Source organism: Sminthopsis crassicaudata, chromosome 2, assembly GCF_048593235.1.
Source record: "Sminthopsis crassicaudata isolate SCR6 chromosome 2, ASM4859323v1, whole genome shotgun sequence".
Taxonomy (NCBI): domain Eukaryota; kingdom Metazoa; phylum Chordata; class Mammalia; order Dasyuromorphia; family Dasyuridae; genus Sminthopsis; species Sminthopsis crassicaudata.
The window spans coordinates 481,337,150-481,360,061 of NC_133618.1; the positions used below are offsets into that span (position 1 = coordinate 481,337,150).

Consider the following 22,912-nt stretch of genomic DNA (forward strand, 5'->3'; position numbering starts at 1 on the left):
CACTCTCCATGAGTGTCTCTTCACTTTACCCCTTATGAATTGCAAATTTACTAAAGTCTAGACTAGGCATAACTTTCATAAACTGGACCAAATGACTGCTGAAATCTTTTTTTGACACTGAGGTTCTGAGACTTTGTCACTGAGTGCCTACTCCAATGCAATTTCAGTTCCTTATAGCAAAGTGAATATGTGAACATTGAGAGAAAAGCTACGAAAAATAGTACAGACAAAAGAACTTGTGTCAGAAATAGGGACAAGAATTATTAGAAGAATGAAGGCTATCTAGTTGGGAAAATGGACTCAATTCTCAGCATTCTAGGTAGTTCAGCTCAATATTTTACTATTGGGAGATAGAGGAACCAACCTTCCTCTGCTTCAGTTTTCTCGTACAACAGGAGTTGAATTAAGTTACTTCTGAGGCTTTTTCTAGTTCTAAATTTATGACTATAATTTTTCCTATGGCTCACTTATTTTCTTTATTAACTGATCAAAATAACATTTTTGAGAGGTATGTTTTCTAGGTGAAACAGGCTTAGAACTTGCCCATGCATAATATGTAGAATAGTAATGTATAATATATGCATAATTTGAGGAAAACTATGGAGAGGGGAAAATCTGTATCTAATTGCCAGATGTTCTGTTGTATGCCTGAGAGTATTATGATACAAATATCATTGAAAATATTAACTTTTTACAGTGTGCCAAGCACCATACCAAGTGCTAGAAAATGAACAAAATTTAGAGAAGATACAGTTATTAAGCTGCTTATTTAAAGGATTGGCCTTAAGAGAAAATAATCTAATATCCTCATCTATATTGATGAAAACATCCCCCCCAAAATATAACTTCTAGTTCTCTAATTCTTTATTCTCTGAGCAACTTTCTGATCCGTAAGTAAGGCTCTTGGATTTATGCAAATAAATGGGATAAGATGTCCTGCCTGAATATATCAATTTAACTCAAATAACATTAAGCATTTGTTGTAAGACAATACTCCAAGAAAATGCTGCTTAGGCAAATAGTGTGAGTCTAGGGTTCAAGACCTGCCCCTTACACCTTCTGACTATGACTCTGGTCATATAACTTCTCAGTGCCAAAGTAACTCTGCAAGTCAGGGAAAAACTGATGATTTTCATTAGTCAAGGGGGTTTCCTCATCAGGAGTTTCTTTAACTCTGTATCCTTGCGCCAAATCCAAAGGGGTTGCAGGGGAGCTCCATTTGACTCCCTGTGCCCCGAACCTGCAATGGACTTCAATTAAACCTAATTTCATTTAGGTACCCCTTATCTAGTTCTCATCAGTCTCACTATTGGGTCTGTATCCTAAAGACATCATAAAAGAGGGAAAAGGACTCATATGTACAAAAATATTTGTAGCACTCCTTTTTGTAGTGTCAAGGAACTGGAAATTGAGTGGATGCCCATCAATTGAGGAATGGTTGAATAAGTATTGATATATGAATGTAATGGAATATTATTGTTCTATAAGAAATAATGAGCAGACTGATTTCAGAAAATCCTGGAAAGACTCACATGAACTGATTCTGAGTAAAGCAAGAAGAACCAAGAGAACGTTGTACACTATAACAAGACGGAGTAAAGATCAGTTGTGATGGATTTGGCTCTTCTCAACAATGCAGTGATTTAAGGCAATTCTCCATCCAGAGAAAGAACTATGGAAACTGAATGTGAATTGAAGTATAGTATTTTCACTTTTTTTTTTTTTTTCTCATGTTTTTTTCCCTTTTGGTCTGATTTTTTTTTTACAACGTGACAAATGTGAAAACATGTTTAGAAGAATTGTGTAAGTTTAACCGATGTCAGATTGCTTTCTGTCTTGAGGACAGAGGAAAAATAAAGGAGGGAAGGAGAAAGAGAGAAAAATCTGGAACACAAAAGCCTTACAGGGGCAGCTAGGTAGCACAGTGGATAGAGCACCACCCTTGAATTCAGGAGGACCCAAGTTCAAATCTGGTCTCAGACACTTAATACTTCCTAGCCGTGTGACCCTGGGAAAGTCACTTAACCCCAGCCTCAAAAAAAAAAAAAAAAAAAAAAAAAAAAAAAGTCTTACAAAAATTATTGTTGAACACTATCTTTACCTGTATTTGAAAAATAAAATACTATTGAAAATTTAAAAAAAAATTTTTTTTAATGATACAGAGCATTAACCATTAATGCCTATCCATTCTGTAAGACTTTGATCCAAGTCCTTGCGTAAAAACAACAGGAATCAGGAAAATTTCATTTCAAATCTAGCCTCAGACAATTACTAGCTGTGTGTCACTTAACCTCTGTTGGCTTCATTTTCCTCAACCATAAAATAGGGATAATAACAGCAACTATCTCATAGGATTGTTTTGAGAAGCCAATGAGATAATACTTGTAAGTGCTTTGCAAACCTTAAAATACCATATAAATGCTATCTTGCCAACAAAAGGAACCTTTCAGATGAGATAACTCTTCACTTTTTACATTGGGAGGTTGAGTCACAGGGAAAGGAGTAGAGAATATACTACCTTTGGAATTAGGATGTGGTAAATCTCAGAATTTGCAGAGACCAGGTTCATTCTAGCAGGATAATGCATTTTTCTGAGGTTAGTCTTATAATTTCTTGGTAAGCTAAGAAATTTCTAAGATAGAGGAGGCTTACTTCAAGTAGAAAATCAGTAAGACTCTTCCTATCCTTACTAGGCTGAGGAACTCTATTTACACAAAGTGGAAGCTCTATTTCTTTAACTTCCAAGGTTATTCTTTCTTTTTTTTTTAATTTTAATTTTATTTTATTATAGCTTTTTATTTACAAGATATATGCATGGATAATTTTTCAGCATTGACCCTTGTAAAACCTTCTGTTCCAACTTTTCCCCTCCTTCCCCCCCCACACCTCCCCTAAATGGCAGGTAGACTAATACATGTTAAATATGTTAAAGTATATGTTAAACACGATATATCTAGATATAGATATAGATATAGATATACCGTTACTTTACTGCACAAGAAAAATAGGACTTAGAAATAAGGTAAAAATAACCTGAGAAGGAAATCAAAAATGCTTAGACAAATGCTATGTTGTGGTTCACACTCGTTTCCCATAGTTCTTTCACTGGGTGTAGCTGGTTCTCTTCATTATTGAACAAATGGAACTGATTTGGTTCATCTCATTGTTGAAGAGTATTGTTGTTGTTGAAGTGTATACTTGTAATGTTCTCTTCTCTAATTGTAATCATTCTCTTGGAGCAGATCTCTTGGGGAGCTTTTGGAGGCAGCCTTAGTTTCAGTTCAGTTTAATAGTTCCAAATGCAGCCAGGAGTTAAACTCCAACTCCTTTATTGTCTCTTCCAAAATCTTATTTCCTTCACTTGGGGCTCGGCTAGTTTTCTGGAGGCCTTCCTCTCTCCTTGGTTCCCGAGAGTTCTTGTCCGAATATCTCTAGCCAGCCCAAAGGTGGAAAGGGGAACAAATATTGACTCTGAATCTCCTGGAGCTTCCAGTGGGCTTGTCCTTTTATATGCTCTTTTAAAGGTGTGAAAGGTGTGAATTCAGAACTAGAGAACTATTAAGTACTCTGCTAAATTAGACAACCGACTTAGCACCTTGTAAGAATCCTAGTATCTCCCCTTTTCTTTTGATTTAGAACATAGGGTGGACATGACCTCTCTGATTTCTTAAACAGGTGAGAACCCCAAAAAGAAGGTGATCATGCTTTCCCTGACTGCTCAAAAAAGAAGTGAAAACATCATAAAAAGGGAGGGTTACACCCTCCCTGACTTCTCAGGGAAATGAAACCTCAAAGGAAATGGGAAATCAAATCATATTAGTGCGTTTCTGAAGGGGGTCACTTGAAACAGGTATACATAAATTCATCAATATGGGAGGTATTACACATAATTACATAAATCACATAAGCACATAGTAACATAACACATGAGGAATTATACATATCCATAAGTCCTAGAAATAGTCCAAAAGGAATCCATTGTCCATTAGTTAATGTGCCAGGAATCCAATAATTCCTGCAAGTTTTGAAGCCCTGCAATAGTCTCATCAACAATTTTTCATCTCAAGGAATCCAATGATCCCTGCTGATTTTCATGTCCTGCAACAGTCTCATCTTGCGTTAGTGAATCCAATGATTCCTGTTGGTTTTCAAGTCCTGCAACAGTCTTTATCATTAGTCATGCTCTTTCAGTGTCAGATGTTTCTTAGATCTTCTCCTTTGTTTTGAGGTTTTTCTCCTTTTCTGTCTCTGATGGATAAGGCGAATACAACTCATTGGCACCCATCTGATTCCTTCTCCATCTGAAGAAATACAAGCAAACCCTCTCTCCCAGGCAGTTAACCTATTTAATTCCCTTCTATTTACCACTTTCTAAATTTCTGCTCATCATCTGGCAATTACATTGGAGCTGTTTGCACTGGACACTACCCTGTATTCTCCCCAAATGTAATCCCTTTTTACTATCTGATTACTTTTCTTCTAATTGATCTCATCAGAGTCCTGACCTTCTAAAGACTCTCTGGGTGTAAATTCAGCTGCCATCATGCCCCACCTATCTATTGATTGAGGGCTTGGAGCTAGGCCCCATCTCTCATTTCCCTGGGTCTGTCTACATTCTGAGGCCCAGTGAAAGCCCTTGTGGCATTTTGGATATAGGGTTTTAGGTCTTCTCTCATCCTGTCTTCTCACTTTATCTCCATATCTACACTGAGCTCTTAGATACCCAACTTTTCCACATTGAAAACATCGATGAGTTTCTTTAGAAGTCCCTTGCCAAGAGGGACCCTGTCTTTCCATGTTCATCATTGTCTGGGCATAATAAGCATTTGTGCCCACTGTAGCACAGCGTCTTATGATCTCCTCTAAAGGAGCATCTTTGTATAGTCCCCATATAATTCTTTTGCAAACCTCATTGGCATTTTCCTTAGCCAAATGTCTGGTCATTATTTCTATAGCTGCATTTTCTCCAATAGCTCTTGTGACAGCTGTTTGCAAACATCCCACAAAATCCACAAAAGTTCATTGGGACCTTGCTCTATTTTTGTAAGGCTTCACCTCCATCTTTCTGTCCAGGGAGGGAACCCCAAACATTTATTGAGCCTTAGAAATTTGCTCATACACTGTTATGGGATAATTAATCTGTTCTGGATTCTCTCCATACTGACCTTCACCTGCTAGTTGGTCAAAAGTGACTTGTGTGTTAAGTCCTGTTTGCCTATTGAATCTGACTTGAATCCTACATAATTCATGATACTCCAAAAACCACAACAATTTTTCCAGGTTCTAAACATGCCTTTGCTATGGATTTCCAGTCATTTGGGGTTAGGATTTCATAAGACAACTTATCTAGTAATATCTTAACATAAGATGATATGGCCTCATAAAGAGTGCAACCTTTTTTCAAATCCTTAATTTTATTCAAATCAAAAGGAGTGTATCTTCTCCTTTTTTGACCTGAAGAGTCAAGCTCTTCAATCACAGGATATGGATCTATAAAATCAGATATATCCTCTTCATTTTTGCCTTAACCAATGCTCTTTCTAATCTTGTCATAGGCTGTTTAATAGGTGGTTCTGATTGTGTTACTGCCTCTCCCCCTTCTCCTTCTCCCTCCATCCATGAAGGGAGGAGGAGATGAGAAAGGCTCCTGTTGTGAAGTTCCATACTCAGAATTATACTTAACTCTATTGTTATCTGATTCATCCTTTTCACCTAGTTTAGTTAGCACTTCTGCTCTTTCTTCTTTTTCCTTATTCTATAATTTCTATAATTTCCTAAAGCCAGTTGTATTAAATTGTATGTATTAAGCATGTCTTTGGAAATTGAGTCAGGTCCATTTTTGTTATAGTATTGACAAAGTTGCTCTCCTACTAATTTCCATTCCTCTAGATCCAATTCTTTTTCCATAAAGAACCAAGGAGATATGTACTATATAGTTTCTAAAAGTTCAGTGATCTGCTCCAAAATTATAATCAATCCTTGGCTTTTCATAACCTTGACAATGCTCTCTAAACATTTTCCTTAAACAGAAGGCTGTTTTCTAAAAATTTGCCCCATTTTGCTGAAATTCTACTTTAGCTCTTTGACAAAGTTTCCTTGTTATACTCACCCTAATTTCTGGGTCAGAGAGACTTTTCCACTGGATCAGGATCAGAGGCTTTTCTACTGAAATCAAGATCTTATCTGTCCCATATTTGGGCGCCAAAATGTAATGTTCTCTTCTCTAAATTGTAATCATTCTCTTGGAGCAGATCTCTTGGGGGGGCTTCTGTAGGCAGCCTTAATTTCAGTTCAGTTCAATCGTCCCAAATGCAGCCAGGAGTTAAATTCCAACTCCTTTATTGTCTCTTCCAAAATCTTATCTCCTTCACTTGGGGCTCAGCTAGTTTTCTGGAGGCCTTCCTCTCTCCTTGGTTCCCTAGAACTCTTGCCTGAATGTCTCCAGCCAGCACAAAGGTGGAAGTGGGGATGAAACCTGACTCTGAATCTCCTGGAGTTTCCAGTGGGCTTGTCCTTTTATATGCTCTTTTAAAGGTGTGAACTCTGAATTAGAGAACTGTTAAGTACCATGCTAAATTAGACAACCCACTTAGCACCTTGTAAGAATCCTAACATATAAAGATCTCGTGGTTCAGCTCATTTCACTCAGTATCAGTTCATGTAAGTCTCTCCATGCTTTTCTAAAATCATCCTGCTGGTCATTTCTTACAGAACAATAATATTCCATAACATTCATATACCACAATTTATTCAGCCATTCTCCAACTAATGGGCATTCATTCTGTTTTCAGTTTTTTGCCACTACAAAGAGGGCTGCCACAAACATTTTTACACATACAGGTCCCTTTCCCTTCTTTAAGATTTCTTTGGGATATAAGCCCAGTAGTAGCACTGCAAAGGGTATGTACAGTTGCACATATTTCCAAACTGCTCTCCAGAATGGTTGGATGTATTAACACTTCCACCAACAATATATCAGTGTCCCAGTTTTCCCATATCCCCTCCAACATTTGTCATTATATTTTCCTGCCATGTTAGCCAATCTGAAAGGTGTGTAGTGGTATCTGAATTGTCTTAATTTGCATGTCTCAGATTAATAATGATTTGGAGCATCTTTTCATATGGCTAGAAATAGTTTCTATTTCTTCACCTGAAAATTGTCTGTTCATATCTTTTGACCATTTATCAGTTGGAGAATGCCCAAGATTATTCTTCCTAGGGAAAAGCTATTTTCTCTAAACTCACAATGCACACATTTTATCCATTTCCTCCATAATTATCATAATTCCCTTCATTAGAAGGGAAGCAGAAAGCTGGGAAACTATTTTTACAGCCAGTGTTTCTGATGAAGGCCTCATTTCTAAGATACATAGAGAAGTGAGTCAAATCTATAAGAATACAAATCATTCTATAGTCATCTATAGTCATATGAAAAAATGCTCAAAATCACTATTGATTAGAGAAATGCAAATTAAGACAACTCTGAAATATTACCTCTCAGATTGGCTAAGATGACAGGAAAAGATAATGATAAATGTTGGAGGGGATGTGGGAAAACTGGGACACTACTGCATTGTTAGTGGAGTTGTGAACTGATCCAGCCATTCCAGAGAGCTATCTGAAACTAGGCCCAAAGAACTACAAAACTGTGTATATACTTTGATCCAGCAGTGTTAATATTGGGTCTGTATTCCAAAGAGATCATTAAAAAAAAGGGAAAAGGACCCATATGTACAAAAATGTTTGTAGTAGCTCTATTTGAGGTAGCAAAATAAATGGAAAATAAATGGATACATGTCAATTGGGGAATGGCTGAATAAGTTATGATATATGAAAGTAATGGAATATTATTGTTCTATGACAAATGATGAAGCTGATTTCAGAAAAGCCTGGAAAGACTTACATGAACTGATGTTGGATGAAGTCAACAGAACCAAGGAAACATTGTACTCAGCAACAGCAAGATCGTGTAATGATCAACTATGATTCACTTAGCTCTTCCCAGCAATTCAGTGATTCAAGGCAATTCCAATAAACTTTGAACGGACAATGCCATTCACCTCCAGAGAGAGAACTATGGAGACTGCATAAGGATCAAAGCATATTGTTTTCACCATTTTTTTTCCTTTCTCATGGTTTTTCCATTTTGTTCTGATTTTTCTCTCCCAATGTGACATATGGAAATATGTAAAAAAAATAAATGTGTATAACCTAAAAAAAATTTTTTTAAAGAAAAGTTGCTTCAGTTTCTTCATTTGTAATAGGAAAAGATTGGATTAAGTGATCTCCAACATCCCTTCTAACTCTAAATCTAATATTTTCATTTGTATGAATCAGGTATTTTTAGTTTCATAACAATCATTTTGACCAATTTACCAATTATTGACATATGGCATAATAGTGAGAGTAAGGCCATGTATCAGAGACATACTATTTTGGTGAGTATTTTCCAGCATGGCAAGATTTAGAACTGGAAGAAATCATGGAGAGTAGTATGAATGAGAGGATGAGGTGAGAATGCTGAATTTAGAGTAGCCTCAGATTCAGATTCTACCTTTAATCTAATTCTTCGAACATGGCCATGATATCACACTTTTGGTCCTATTTCCTTAACAGTGAAGTCTCTAGTAGTGGTCGTCAAAACTTTTTAAATAGGGGCCAGTTCACTGTCCTCAGACTGTTTGAAGGCCGGACTATAGTAAAAACAAAAGCTCACACTCTGTCTCCACCACTCAGCCCATTTGCCATAACCCCGGGCTGCATAAACATCCTCAGCGGGCCCAAGTGGCCCCGGGCCGTAGTTTTAGTGACAAAGTTGCTTAGGGACTAGAGGACCAACTTTAGAATGAGGAAAGACCCAAATTCAAGTCTTATGACTGGCAAATAATGGCTAGGTAATTTTGGTCTAATTACTTCATTCTCTAGGGACATAAATTGCTTCGAGGTGCCAATCTGAAATCTATAATTGATCATGTTAATGTAGATTAATCAACTGATCTATTAGAGACCTCAGAAGCCAAAGAATCAAATCTCTTTTTGCAAATCCTTAGGGCTCTCAGAGGATTTAGTCCCCCGTCCATTAAATCTACCAGTCTCAAAACAGCTTGAATGGATCACTTGCGCTGGAATCAGGAGGAGCCGAGTTCAAATGCCGCCTGGGACACTTCATACTTCCTAGCTGTGTGTGCCTCTGGGCCCCCTCCAATCACCTGATCAAAAAACAGTAGTATTGTAGGGCACAGAGGTATGTGTGTGTGTCAAAAGTGGGCTCTGCACACATGTCCGGGGAAACGATACACAGTGCAAACCCCACGAGGTCTGCAGTCTGAAGTCTTCCAATGCCGGCTCCTCCACCATTTATGCGCGTTGTGCTATGTTGTAAGAAACTTCTCTGGAGTCTAAATTTCCTCCTCTGCTTGAGGGCGTGGGTGACGTCCGAAGTCCTTTCCAGCTATTCTTAGTAAGGGAGCACTCATTGGTGTGGGCTAATGTACACAAGGTCAGGCAGGTTACAGCTGGGGCCAGATCGCGACATCTGAGTCAGCTCCTATGACTCTGGAAGCGCAGCCGCCGGCGGCGGTCCTTTACCGCTAGGCCCTCCTGTTTGTTCGTGCCTTGGCCCCGGTGCCGCGCTTTGTGTACAGTGTACAGTGCGCGTTACTGTGTTTCCCTCTCCGGAGCCCCAGAGACAGCCAGCCTCCGATGCAATCCCTCAGGTCACGGGGGAGCGCTGGGATTTGGGCACTAAACAACCGCTATCCATTCAGCTGAAGGGAAGGGATGATGAAATCAACTGGGAGACAGCAGCAGATTCTGAATTCCCGCCCCGCCAGAGGAGCATCTTAAGCAGGTGTGTGCGTAAGTGGGCGGGACGGGGGGCGGGGCTTAATGTACAAATAACTGCACTTTGGAGATTGAGGGAGGAGGGGGAAGGGACGCATTCCCGCTGCGGCCATAGCGCACTCCTCGGGCGCCCTTCTTTTCTCCTTTTTTCTCCTCGCCCTAACTAGAAGTTGCCTCAAGCCGGGAAGGACCAGTGTGGTTCCTCGCCTCCCACCCTCATCACTTCTAGAATTCGGAGCAGTGCACGGTGGGAACGGTAGTTTTTCCAGTCCTCTGCACCTGCGCTGCGAAGCCCGCGCCGAGAACTACAAGTCCCAGGGAGGGGCGCGGCGCTCTGGGGCCGGCTCTCGGACTTCTCCGGGTGGGTGTGGGGGAGTGGGAGAGGCCGGTGCTGTGAGTGGCTGCTGCGGGAGCCGGAGCCGGGCCCGGGGATGCTACGGCCGTTACCGCCTGCGCCCCACACCAGCTGAGGGGAGCGCGCCGGGACCGGGCGCGGGGGAGAAGGAGCAGCAAGGCATGTGGCGCCCTGCGCCGCGCCTCGGCCAGTGCTGGTGCCCGGGCTCCGCGGACCGCGCGCACCAGAGCACCCTAGAGTCAGCGCTCGCCCATGACCGGGCTCCGCCGCGGATGAAATAACCCTCGGCTCGGCCTCGGGGGCGGGGAGGAGGCTGCCGGGGGGCGGCGCCCGGGCGGGCGGCGGTGTGCTGACCGAGCGTTTGTTTTTGCCAGGGTCCCGGGCTAGCGGGCGCAGGAACGCCGAAGTCATGCAGCGGGCGGCGGGGCTGGTGCTGGGGCTGCGCGCCGGCGGCTGTCCGCGCTCCCCGGGATGGAGCCGGGGCCGGGGCCGGGGCCGGGGCTGGAGCAGCGCGGCCGAGGCCGCCGGGGCGGTGCTGAAGCTGAGGCCGGAGAGGAACGGGCGCGAGTGGGTGCTGACGCCCGAATCCATGAACCCGCTGGTGAAGGCGGTGGAGTACGCGGTGCGGGGGCCCATCCTGCTCAAAGCCGGCGAGATCGAGCTGGAGCTGCAGCGGGTGAGGGAGAGGGACTCGGGGAGGGCGCTGCCGGGCCGCGGGCGTCCCCGCCCTGCTCCCGGGCTGTTCCTGGGCTCAAGTTCGGGCTGAGCCGGCAGAAGCCTCCAGGTTGTGGAGCTGAAGTGTGGAGAGGGACGGAGGTCCTCTACCCGCTAAATCCATTTTATCGGAAAAGAAACTGAGGCCCAGAGAAAGGGAGCGGCTCCCCCAAGGAGGCAGGGAGCGTTTAAAGGTGGCTGAGACCCGTCAGAGCCTCGGTCTGACTTGGGTGCGAATTCTGACCGGTTTCTCCTGTCTCACTGCACCTGGGCGCGGCGGGAGTCCGAGAAACCTCCCAGTGTCCTGTGTCCATCCTGGAGATCATTACTTAAATAGCCTCAGAGCGGCTTCTCCAACTCATTCCTCCCCGTGGGAGACAAAAAACGGCCTTTTTACCCCCTCTTCCCCAGCGGGCGAGCCTGCTCTGATCCGGGAAGCTCTCCCATCTGGCTCTTCCTAGTAATCCGGGAGTTTAGAAGTTCTGGGGAAGCAGAATCGGGCCCGTGTAGGGAAAAAGCTGACTGACAGAGCTGGCGGAGAACAGACGGAGCTGCCTCCGGAAATAGTGAGCTGGCGGGTTTGCACGTCTCCGGCTGAAGGGTAGTGACCGCTGTAGGGGCACTATCATTGTACGGAGGGGTGTGGCTAAAATGGGCTTTTTAGGGTCTCTGAGGTCCGGTCCGCTCTAGAGCTCCTGAGAGTTTGTGGACTTTCTGGAGAAGGCCCCCTCCGCTCCCCCCATACCGTAGTGTGCGTTAGGTGTAGGTGGGGCTGAGAAAAGAACCCTGGAATTTCTTCTTCCCTGCCCCAGCTTGTCTTTGGAGCTTTGGGCTTCTTCCAAGTTCTTTTGGATGCTCTTTCCCCCGCTCTCAGGCTCTTAGCCTTCTGTGTGCTTGGTCTGCTTAGGGTTAGTTTCTCTGGCCTTGGTAAAATGAGCCCAACATCTCTGCATTTCATTTTTTTTCTATGGCCAGGACAAGTTTGGGCTGTACTGTTTGAGTTCATTGTGGTGAAAATCCAGAATAGTATCAAAAGTAGCACCATGGTATAATGACTTTCTGTCTCCAGAGAACAAGACTAGTTAACGCTAAATTGAACTCTAAATGAAGCAAGGAGACCAATGACTTTCTGTTCTGGATTCCTTGCCCTAAACATTCTCATTGTTCCTCCATAGAAAAATGCTCTTCTCACCACTCTAGCCCTGTTCTGTATTCTGGGCAGGACTGGTTGGCCCCCCACGCCACCTGCGATCAGGCAAAGATTAATGATGGTGATTCTGCTCTGTGTCAGGACTCTGCATTTTGCTGAGTCAAATTAACACAGCAACTCAAAGTGCAAGTCTCATCATTGAGTTGTCATCATCCTCTCCTTCCTGGTGTTACGAGATCGCTTCTGCTTTCTGCAAGGATTTCCTAAGCCAGGTGCATTCCTGTCCCTGAGGAAGGGACTGAAGAGAAATAAGTAGTTTTTGTCTTCCCTTTACTATCTGGAAAGCTAGAGACAATCTTTGAAACTAGCCTCCCAAAAACCGGATAGAGCCATCATTTAACTCTTTTTTTTTTTTTTTTAATTGGTGCCTTTGGTGGTTGGTTCTATCTTTGCCAGATAAGATTTCTTAGGTGTGGGGGACACTCCCACTATAGAAACTTCCCTCCTCAAATTTAACAATTCCTGTAATTTGAGGGTTGCTTCAGGCACTGAAAGATTAAGGGAGTTGCTGAAGATCTTGGGGCTAGATGTTTGGCGGAGATTGGACTTGAATTCCAGTTTCCCAGAGTTCAAGGCTGACTTTTTCTACCTTGAAGACTCTAGATTAGTAATCTAGAGAACTAGGCTCTCGCCATGGCTATCAACAATTGATTCACAGTCACTTTGTGCAACTTACTTAACTGCCATAGGCCTCAGTTTACATACATTTGGAGCTGGAAAGGACCTGAGAGGCCATTTAGTCCAAAATCTGCAATTTATATACAGGGAAGGAAACTGAAGTCCACAATTATACCAGTGGTAAATAAGAAAGCTAGGATTTGAATGAGGTTCTTTAATGCCAAATCTAGCATGTTATCTACTGGATCTACTGGATCATGATTTCCTAACTTTTAAAGTGATAGTAAGATGGTTAGATGATCTCTAATGCTGTTATCAAGTTGCCATGAAATGTTTAATCTATTTAAGACAGATTATCATCTATTCTCTTTTTGAAAAGCTTATGGACAGATATTCCATAACTTTTTATTGTCATTTTTTTTAACCTGGTTCTAATCTCATCAGTCAGTCTTCCTTATGTCCCAACTGATCTTTTTTTTTTTTTTTTTTTTTTCTCCTGAGGCCAGGGTCCCACAGCTAGGAAGTGTTAAGTGTCTGAGATCATATTTGAACTCGGGTCCTCCTGAATTCAGGGCTGGTGCTCTATCCCCTGAGCCACCTAGCTGCCCCTTTTTCTTTCCTTTAAAGATGATAATTCCATTACTATCCTCTTGTCCAAGCTTAAACAGTCCTAGTTCTTTAACCTGCCTCTATAATCCCTATTTTCCCATTATTTTAATAATTTTTGTTGCTGTCTTTAGTACCTACTTCAGTTTCTCTGAATTTTTTAAAAGATGTGACCAGAATACACCACTGTAATAAGGAGCTTTACTCTCCTTAACAGTGGTTTGTTGGAAGCAAATAATCTTTTATAACTAGCTTTCTGTGGCAAGTGTCGCTAGGCCTCCATTTCCTTCCCTGTAAAATGAGATTTGATTAGTTTTAATGTCTTTTATGTCATAGCTTAATCTATATAGAGATGGAAGGAAACTAATCCAGTCCCCTAATTTTACAATTGAGGAAGGTTAATCAGAAAGTTAATTGAATTGTCCAGGGTCTCACAGGTGATAGATCTTGAACTCCATCTTCTCATTCCAAATCCAATTTCCCTTTTCAAGGTACCCTAAAGTTATCTGTGACTCTTCATCTGAGGATGTCCTAAGAACATTGTATGTTCTCTTCCTAATCAGAGAACTTTGTACTACAGCCCTCTTTTGAGTTCTTTGCAAGCATCTTACTGAGGACAAACTAACTCTGTTCTTTGAAACTTGACTTTGGCATCCAACTTGGACATGGATGATTAATTCTCATTCTTTTCATGAGTAATCAAGAATAGAAGTAGACTTAGAACCCTGAGACTCTACCCTTTCTGACAGTAATGAGAAGAAAATCCATGTATTGAACTTCATCTGAGAGAGTGAATGTGTGTGTGTGTGTGTGTGTGTGTGTGTGTGTGTGTGAGAGAGAGAGAGAATGTGTGTATGTAAGTGTAAGGAAAAGAGAAGATGGGAGAGAATTTAATTGAATCTGAGCATATATTATGGGAACTGATACCCTTCCTAACTACCTTGAGGGAAACTGCTGCTACTTTAGGCCAGGCCTCATCTCCTCCACCAGGATTTTTGCAAGAGATGCGTACCAATTCTCCTTGCTACCAGTCTCACTTCCTTCCAATTCATGTTCCATTATATTTGTCAAAGTAATTTTCCTAAGCCAGGGCCAGAAGGATTCAGTCATATCACTTCTCTGCTCAAAACCTCCCATGGATCCCTATTGTCTATAGGAATAAAATTTAATTTGCACCAGTCTGTCTTCAACCTGTCTTTCTATGGTTATTTCATATTACTTCCCCTCTATCCATTCTATTTTCCAGTCATACTGGCCTACTATAGAGTCACCTATTTAAAAGTTAGAAGGGGCCTTAGAATTTTTGTAATCCAACTCTATAGTTTTTATATGAAAAAATGAAGACCCAGAGAAATAATGTGATTTCCCTAGTCACTCAAGTGGCAGAACTGGTATTTCAACCCAAGTCCTCTGTCCAGAAATCCAGCAGTCTTTCTACAATACCATGGTGGGGTGTTTTGTAAGTTTTGGGGTTTTTTTTTCCATCTTTTCAACCCAAACATATTACATTTCCTCCTTTCACAAATCACCCAGGGAGAGATGCCTGTGTCTCCCACCCTGTGTTTGTTCCCTCTTCCCCCATTTCTCCCTCCCCATCTTTGTGTCTTCCCCCTATCAAATTACCTTGCATTTAATTATTTGTTTTTTATTGCATATATTCCATCTCCCAATCTTTTCCATCCATTTCCCCTCCCCTTTGCTAAGAATATAAATACCTTGATATTCAGGATGCTTTTATTTTAATGTATATATCTCCATTACATATAGAATTTGAATTAAATAATGCTCTCCATCTAATAGGTGCTCAATAAATGTTGAATTGATTCCCACACTGACTCCCTACTTCTCCCTAACATTTTTTGCCATCTTGAAGCATTTTCAGCCCTGACAGATGGAGTAGTATGTATAGTAATCTTTTTTGAACAGGAATTTCAAAATACAAATAGAATAAACATTTGAGACCCTTTCTCTATGCAAAGCATTCTGCTAGTCATTGGGGGAAATAAAGATTTTAGCTAAGACATTTTTGACCTGAGCATGCTAAATCAAAGTCAATAAATATTTGTTGAGCTCCTATGTTATAAACCACACTTCTGTGATACTCCAGTCTATGCTATGAATAGTGCATTAGGATTACAAAACAAAGTTTTGTGAAAACAAAGAGAAAAGGCTTTCAACTTGATATTTTTTCCATTATGCCTTTTTTCCCCTTAGTGTTCATTCAGCCTATGTTGCTACAATGATCCTTAAAACTAAGATTGGCACATTTTGATAATGCTAGGCGGGAGGCAAAGAGGATTAAATATTTTTGTGAAGTTTTCCCCTCCATTTTAATGCCTGAAATTTGGACATCTGAAAAATAAAGACCAAATCTAGTTCTAGGCATTCAGCTTTGAAAGGGAGGTTAGGAGACCTGGAAATCTTTCCCAAACCATCCTCTTCTAGGTAATGGCTACCCTCTGAAATTATCCTCTTATCTACTTTTCATATATCTTTAATGTACATAGCTAACTACATATTTTTATGTTATGTTAAATATGTCATTGTTGTCTTTGAAGATAGCAGAACAGAGTCTTTGACTTTTTGAGAACCTGTAGCATTTAGCATAATTCCTGTCAATTAGTAAGTGCTTAATAAACCCTTGGTGACTGACTAGTATTTTTGCCATTAATTTGCTGTGTAAAACTTGAACTTCTCACTTAATGTATGGACCTTAATTTCTTCATCTGTAAAATGCAGATAGCAGTGCCAGCCTTCTGACCAGCAATCATAGATGGGAAATACCATGTATTTGAAGAGGTTCAGAAAAGCAGAAATCAGTAGAGAAATACAAAGAATCATTTATCTTAATTAAGCTTGGATTTCCCTTTCTCTTCAACAGTAAGGATTGTTAGAAAGATTGAGTTAAGGTATCAGGGCTTTCTCTTAGTGATGAAGATCTGTGTTCCTCAACCTTTGCTCCTTATCCTCCTTCTCTTCCCCTATTCAATCTTAGGCAAAGTGAGGTAACCCCCTCCACCCCCACCCCTAGGCTCCTTGGGGGCTGCTGATGCAGCATTTCCTTGAAAACCCTGGCTGCTAGCTTCTTGTTGATCAGAGGTACATGTATATTTTCAGTTCCTCTTGGCTCTCTCATTAACTCCGCTGCCCTCAATTAACTCTTCCTACAAGCCTTCTCTCTCCTTAAATCTTAGGAGGACTTCACTCATAAAATTTGAGAGTGGATATAGCTAATAAGAAGACTGGTTCCCATTTATGTGTCATGCTTTAGTTGAAAAAGCATTTTTTTCATAGTAGTCCTGTGTGTGTGTAAGTGTTTTTTTAACCAGTCCCTCCTCCTGGAGAAACAGCTGTTAGTTACAAAGCACTGTTCTCACAAGAATATAAGATAGGTAGTGCAGGTATCAGACCATTTTACAGAAGAGAAGACTGAGCTTCATAGAAGTGAATTACTCGGGATAATAGAGCTAATAAGTTTTGGAGTCAGGACTCAAATTCAAGTCTTTTGACATTTACTTCTGGCATTTTTTCCACAGCCTTACCTTGTGGGTGCGGACGTCACTTTTGGGGAACAATTGAACCTTAAGTGCCCAGCCACATCAGGTGCTCCTAGTTAGCATTGACAAAATACCTCAGCAACTGGCCAGTTGGAGCAATCTTTCCCTAGAGACCAGGAGCTGCTAGAGTTTGGTGTGTACTAGGCAATTAGACACTTGGAGCCCTGATCTATAATCTCTTCTTAATAACCTGGTCAGGCTATTTCTGGATTCTGGCTTCCTGGAGAGGGCTGGATGGAGGACTTACATAATCCAAAGTCTTGTTTCTTCCTCTTGGATTTTAAGAAGCAGAACCTTCCCCCACCCTCCATCCCTCCAGGTTTGCATTTGTAGCCCTGAGCCTGCTGCAGTTGCCCCCTTTGTGATGAAGCTTTCTCTTCTCTGGTGTCCTTTGGAAGCATTTGTTGGTAAGAGGTTCCCAGGGCCAGGGCTTTTAGGAGGAAATGGCTTTATGAAGTTCCTTTTTGCGGTGACTCTGTATTTCTGAAAGATCCTCAGGTTAGACGATATTTTTGGTTAGATTATTTTGGCTTTTGGGCCAGAGCCTTTGCAGAGAGGATCAAAAGAGAGGAACCAAAGAGTAAGTTTCCTCTTCTTAGTGTCTTGTGGATGCAGCTCCCCTTCTCCTGGGCAGTCTGCCCTCATCCAAATGTTCTTTGTTCACTGTGAGAAGCAGCCACAGTGATCATTCAACAAACATCTATTATGCTCCTGTTCTTTGTCGAGCACTCTGCATTGGGGATACAAAGTCAAAAATGAAATCATCCCCTTACCTCTAGCAATTTTGATTCTGCTGGGGGAGACATGTGCACCTCTAAGTATATATGTATGTGTGTGTGTATATATGTATATATATATATATATATATATATATATATATATATATATATATATATATATATATATATATATATATATATATATATATATATATATATATATATATATATATATATATATATACACACACACATACACACATAAACATATCTATGAGTGTATGTGTGTGAGAGAATAAGTATTTTGAGGGAAGTAGAATTAGCAGCTAGTAGAGGATAGAAATCAGGAAAATCATATGAGAGAAATTTTAAATCGAACTTTGGAGGAAACTAGGGATTTTTAAGAGGTGCAGGTGAGTAAGGAGAACATCTTAGGAGTTAGTGGTAGTCATTACCAAGATGGCAGATAGAATATTATGTGAAAGGAACAGCAAGAAGGGAAGGAGATAATGTGTAACAAATCTGGAAAGGTAGTCTGGAGCCTAGTTGCAAAGGGCATTAATTCCTCTATAGGAATTTGGTTATGGCCTAGATTGAAGCATAATCAAACCTGCCTCTGGAGGGTGGATTATAGAGGAGGGAATCTAGGGTCATACTCTGATTATTAACAACAATAATAACTGCCTCCTAACACCACCCTTTGTCTCTGCCTAGCACTTTGAATTTGTCAAAGCCCATTCACATCCATCAACTCTTATGATGTTGGAGATGAAGCATGTAGAATAAAAATTATTATCCCCATTTGGTAAAAACGGAACATTAAGCACAGATGCTAAAAGATTCTTTCAACATCATACAACTAGATAATATTCTTTTGTAAAAGATAAGTTTCTATTGAGATTGTTTTGGTTTGCATTGCCTAAATTTCTCCCTAGATAGTGTTAAGTCTGGGACTAGAGGCTCAATTTCCTGACTCTCAAGTCAGAACTTGTAGCTTTTCTATATGCCTTGAAAAGTTGGGGTTTTTCCCTTTCTTTTTTAACAAGGAAAAAACCCAGGACTTTTGTGTATATGGAGAAGAGGCACTGGGGCTGGAAGTGGAAGTGGAGAATTGAACTCAACTTGTCTTCCTCAAGCTTCTAAGGTCTTTCCTTGCTGTCTCCTACTGCTGGATCATCCTGATGGGGCTGAAAGAGCAAGGCCTCAACAGTGAGAGAGCTCTAGACATTGAGATTGTATTGAGTGCCTCACCCAACCTGACAGGGTATTAGTTAAGCAGGGGAGATTAGCTTAATAGAGGGGGAACAGTGTGCTTAAGGGGAGTGAGACCAGAACAATGAGGTATCCTCCTAGCCTGGCAATCATGTATGGTTTCACTACTCCTAGATGAAGGGGAGTGCTATCTGGTAAATGTTGTGAATGGATTTAAACCAGAACTCTGAGACTGTATAGAGCACTGGAGAAGAGCATTTGTCTCCCGAACATCTGGGATATGATGTATGTAAGTAGGACTTGTGAACTGTCCCTGTGGGTTTGATCTTCATGTGCCAGCATAAGGATACAAGTAGCTGGAGAGAGCAGGAGTGCTAATAGACCATTCCTCCCCATACTGCCAGATCCCCAGAGGTTTAACAGGGAAAGTGTCCTACCCCTTGTTGGAAAACATCTTGTATTTGTGTCTTTATGCCTTGGGCCCTGCTTCAGTAGGTGAGCAGCTTCTTACCCCCTTCTTCCCCCCCCCCCCCCGCCCCCAATGCCTTTTAAAGGGCTCCAACTAACCATGCTTTGGGAGGGAGATGTTGGGGGGGTGTTTTGTGGCTGACTTCCCTGCTCCTAAAACCATCTATCATTTTGCTGTCTCAAGGACTCACAAAAAAAGAGAAATAGACCATTCCCAAGCCCCTACAAAGCAAGCTTTGAGACCATTGGGTGAAACAAGGAGTGAAGAAGTTGGCCAGCGAAGGGGCAGTGGAGGGTGTTCCTAAATGTTATTCTTATGCTGGATAATGGGCCTGCACTGAATCCTACAGCTGTGTTTTGGTTACTTGCTGTCATGCCAGTGACAGGTTTGCTTCCTTCTAGCGAATATATTAATTTGGAGCCATGGAAATTTCATTCAGTTGGTCATGCCTGGGGAGCCTGTGAGAGTGGGCCAGGCTGACAGAAAGATCTTTGTGCCAGCAAGCCAGGCTGGTTTCCAAGGTGCTATGGGACTGTGGGCTTAGGCTTCTTTTTCAGAGCCGGCCCCTTGACCACTTAGTCCTGGAACATATTCCCCGGGAAGTCTGCTGGTTTGTCCTCTCATAGTATATCACCCTTATTTCACTCCCCCTTTCTCCTAACTTCTCTGTCTTCTGGTTCCCAAGCATTTCCATGAGACTAGACTCCATTCCCTTGTATCTGGCACTATCCCAAGGCTGCTACCCTTCCCCCATCTCCCTACAGGCTGGGCTTGGGACGAGGGAGACGTGGCTTGGATTATTAGTCATTTGTCCTGCCAATCTTTCCTTCTAGCTTTCAAATGATAGATGTTTTGGCTTCCATGTCACTCTGAGGCTCCTTAAAAGAAATTTTTTAGTAGGGAGTGTCTTCCCCAATGATTTCTAGGGACCATGATGTGAATGTAATTTTCTTTGAGCTGACGTAAATCAACAAGAAGGAGGTCTCAGGTTCATAGCCTCGGCTTGAGTGAAACAGGGGATCTGAGAGCTAAGTGGCAACCCTCATTCTGCCCTTTTCTATATGGAGTGTGCCTAGTTTTCTTGTGATGCACTAGTGTCTGTGCTATTGCCAGAATTCTTTCTGGGGCTTTGGAGGGAAGGGGATTGAAGCGTTATCTTCTTATCAGTTGACTAGCATATGTTAAGCACCTGCTGTATGCCAGGAACTGTACTAAACACTAAGAGTACAAAGAAGACAAAAATTAATCCCAGACCTCAAGGAGCTCACAGTTTAATGGAAGAGACGACTACTTGCAAAATAGACATAAGCAATCTAAATTAAGAGATCTCAAAAGGAAGACACTAAGATTAAAGAGGACTGGGAAATGCTTCTTGCAGAACCTCGGATTTTATAGCTCAATTTTGAAGGAAAGTCAAGGAAGCTAGGTCATAGACTTGAGGAGAGATTTCCAGGCCAGAGAAAGAAAATGCTTAGAATCAGGAGATGGAGATAGGAATGATGGAGGGTCTTATATCTGATCTTGGGGAGATTGGTTGACTAGGGAGATATGAAATAACTTGTTCTTTAGGAAGACATTTTGATAGTTGAGTAGAGAATGCATTGGGGTGAGGATATGGGAAGGGGGGGAATTGATGGTACTTGAGACAAGTAGACTATTTTGGTGGTCCAGGTGTGAGGTGAGGTGAGGAACTATCCCAGGGTGATGGCAGTGACAAGAAAGAAGAGGTCATATGATATGTTTCAAAAATAGAAAAAAAGAAAAATTGGATGTAGGAGATGAAAGAATGGCAACTTGGATATCATGTTCAATTTCTCAGTCTGGGTGACTGGGAGGGTGGTGGTGCTCTTAACAGCAATAGAGAAGTTAAAAAGATGCCAGGGTTTGAGGGGGTGGGGAAGATGATGAATTGAATTTAAGATGTCTGTGGTTTATCCTGCTCAAGATGTCTAATTGGCAGCAGAAGATGTGAGGTGAGGTAGATGAGAGAATATATAGGGGTGAACAAGTTACCTGCCTAAAGCACAAAAATGGTCATTGAAACAGCTCCTTTATCTGACTCTGAGCCATAGGAATAAGAGCTGGAAAAGACCTTATGGATCATCTTTTTCCAGATGAGGAAATCAAGGAAGACTTTTAAAAAATGAGTAACTTGCTCTCAAGGTATCTGAGTTATAAGGAGCAGGGATTTGAATCCTTAGGTCTTTCAAACCCCAAGACCGGAACTCTGGTCTTATCATCCCACCTTTAACCTATGCTGTCTCCTAAAACAATGAGACTATGCCTTATCTGCTGTTTTTTGTTTTTGTTTTTGTTTTTTTTTTTTAGTGTTACAACTTATACTTATTAATGATGCTGGTTATATCTTTCTGAAATGGAGAGAGGCATTTGTCAGAGTTAATAACTGACCTAGGTTCCAGTTCTGCTTTTGATATATAGTCATCTATCTATTCCTTGTGACTTCAGACTTCTTCTCTGATACAAAGGGAGGGCCAAAATATTGTATGTGGATTTTCCAGAACATGGAAGTTTCTCATCCTTAATCCTCACAATGTGAAAGGGATAACTATATACTGTTGGTGTAATTCTGGGTTTCAATTGGAATCATAAACTTTCTTTTTTTTTTTATTATTTTTATCATTTTTTTAATAATATTATCCCTTGTATTCATTTTTCCAAATTATCCCCTCCTCTCTTTACTCCCTCCCCCCGATGGCAGGTAATCCCATACATTTTACATGTGTTACAATATAACCTAGATACAATACATGTGTGTAAATACCATTTTCTTGTTGCACATTAAGCATTAGGGAATCATAAACTTTCAATGAAACCTTATTTCCTCACTCTTCCAATTGCATCTTCACTTTGGCATTTCAAGAGACCTTTTCAGCTTAACCATGCCCCCTCCCTCCTTCACTAAACCACCCCATCATGACCCCTTTTCCATGGCAATAGAAAATTGCATCTCTATTTTCTATTTAAGTTATGATAAAAAAAATTTAAGTTATGAACAGAAGTATCCACTTCTAATATTCTCTATGTATAGTTATGTCTGCCTCCTGGTAAGGGTAAAGGAACGTTCTGAAGAATCCCAATTATTTGTTCAGGAGGCAAAGTTGAAGCTGCCTTCTCTGATAGAGACTTTGAATAATAGCAAATGTCTCCAGATGTGTAACGTGATCCTGCTTGGCTCCCTGTGTGTACCCTCTTGACTTTTCTTTCTTTTCTTCAGAGAGGGGTTCTCTAGGGAGAGTCAGAAATCTTAGGAACTTTCAAACCAAGTACACCTTAGTTGTTTCTGGATGCTCTGAGAAGTAATTCTCCCAAAAACTATTACTGTAGCCTTTCAGGAACTTGAGTCTTTTGTGAGAATGTCATTCAGCATTAATCTTTCTAAATCTGGGAAATGGATGAACAAATCATAGTATATAAATGTGATGGAATACTTTTGTGCCTAAGAAGTGATAAAGGACTTGGTTTCAGAGAAATATGGGAAGACTTATATGAATTAGATGCAGGATAGAGTGAACTGAACCAGAAAAATACTTTATACAATGATAGAAGAATTAGGAACTCTGATCACCATAATGACCATCCATAATTCCA

At 41.2% G+C, this 22,912-nt stretch overlaps 1 protein-coding gene across 6 annotated transcripts in view; it reads left to right on the top strand.

Moving 5' to 3' along the window:
• Window positions 1–9,924: 9,924 nt before the first annotated feature.
• GPT2 (glutamic--pyruvic transaminase 2) overlaps window positions 9,925–22,912 on the top strand; it is a 51,749-nt gene continuing 38,761 nt past the window's right edge. Inside the window, exons 1-2 of one of the 6 annotated variants that reach the window (XM_074293298.1) lie at window positions 9,925–10,204; window positions 10,573–10,874. In XM_074293298.1, coding sequence (XP_074149399.1) covers window positions 10,608–10,874 — 267 coding nt within the window. In that variant the 5' untranslated portion in view covers window positions 9,925–10,204; window positions 10,573–10,607. Of the gene's footprint in view, window positions 10,205–10,227; window positions 10,358–10,572; window positions 10,875–22,912 lie in introns of those variants that run through there. The other 5 variants (XM_074293299.1, XM_074293300.1, XM_074293303.1 and 2 more) reach the window with 5 other exon arrangements.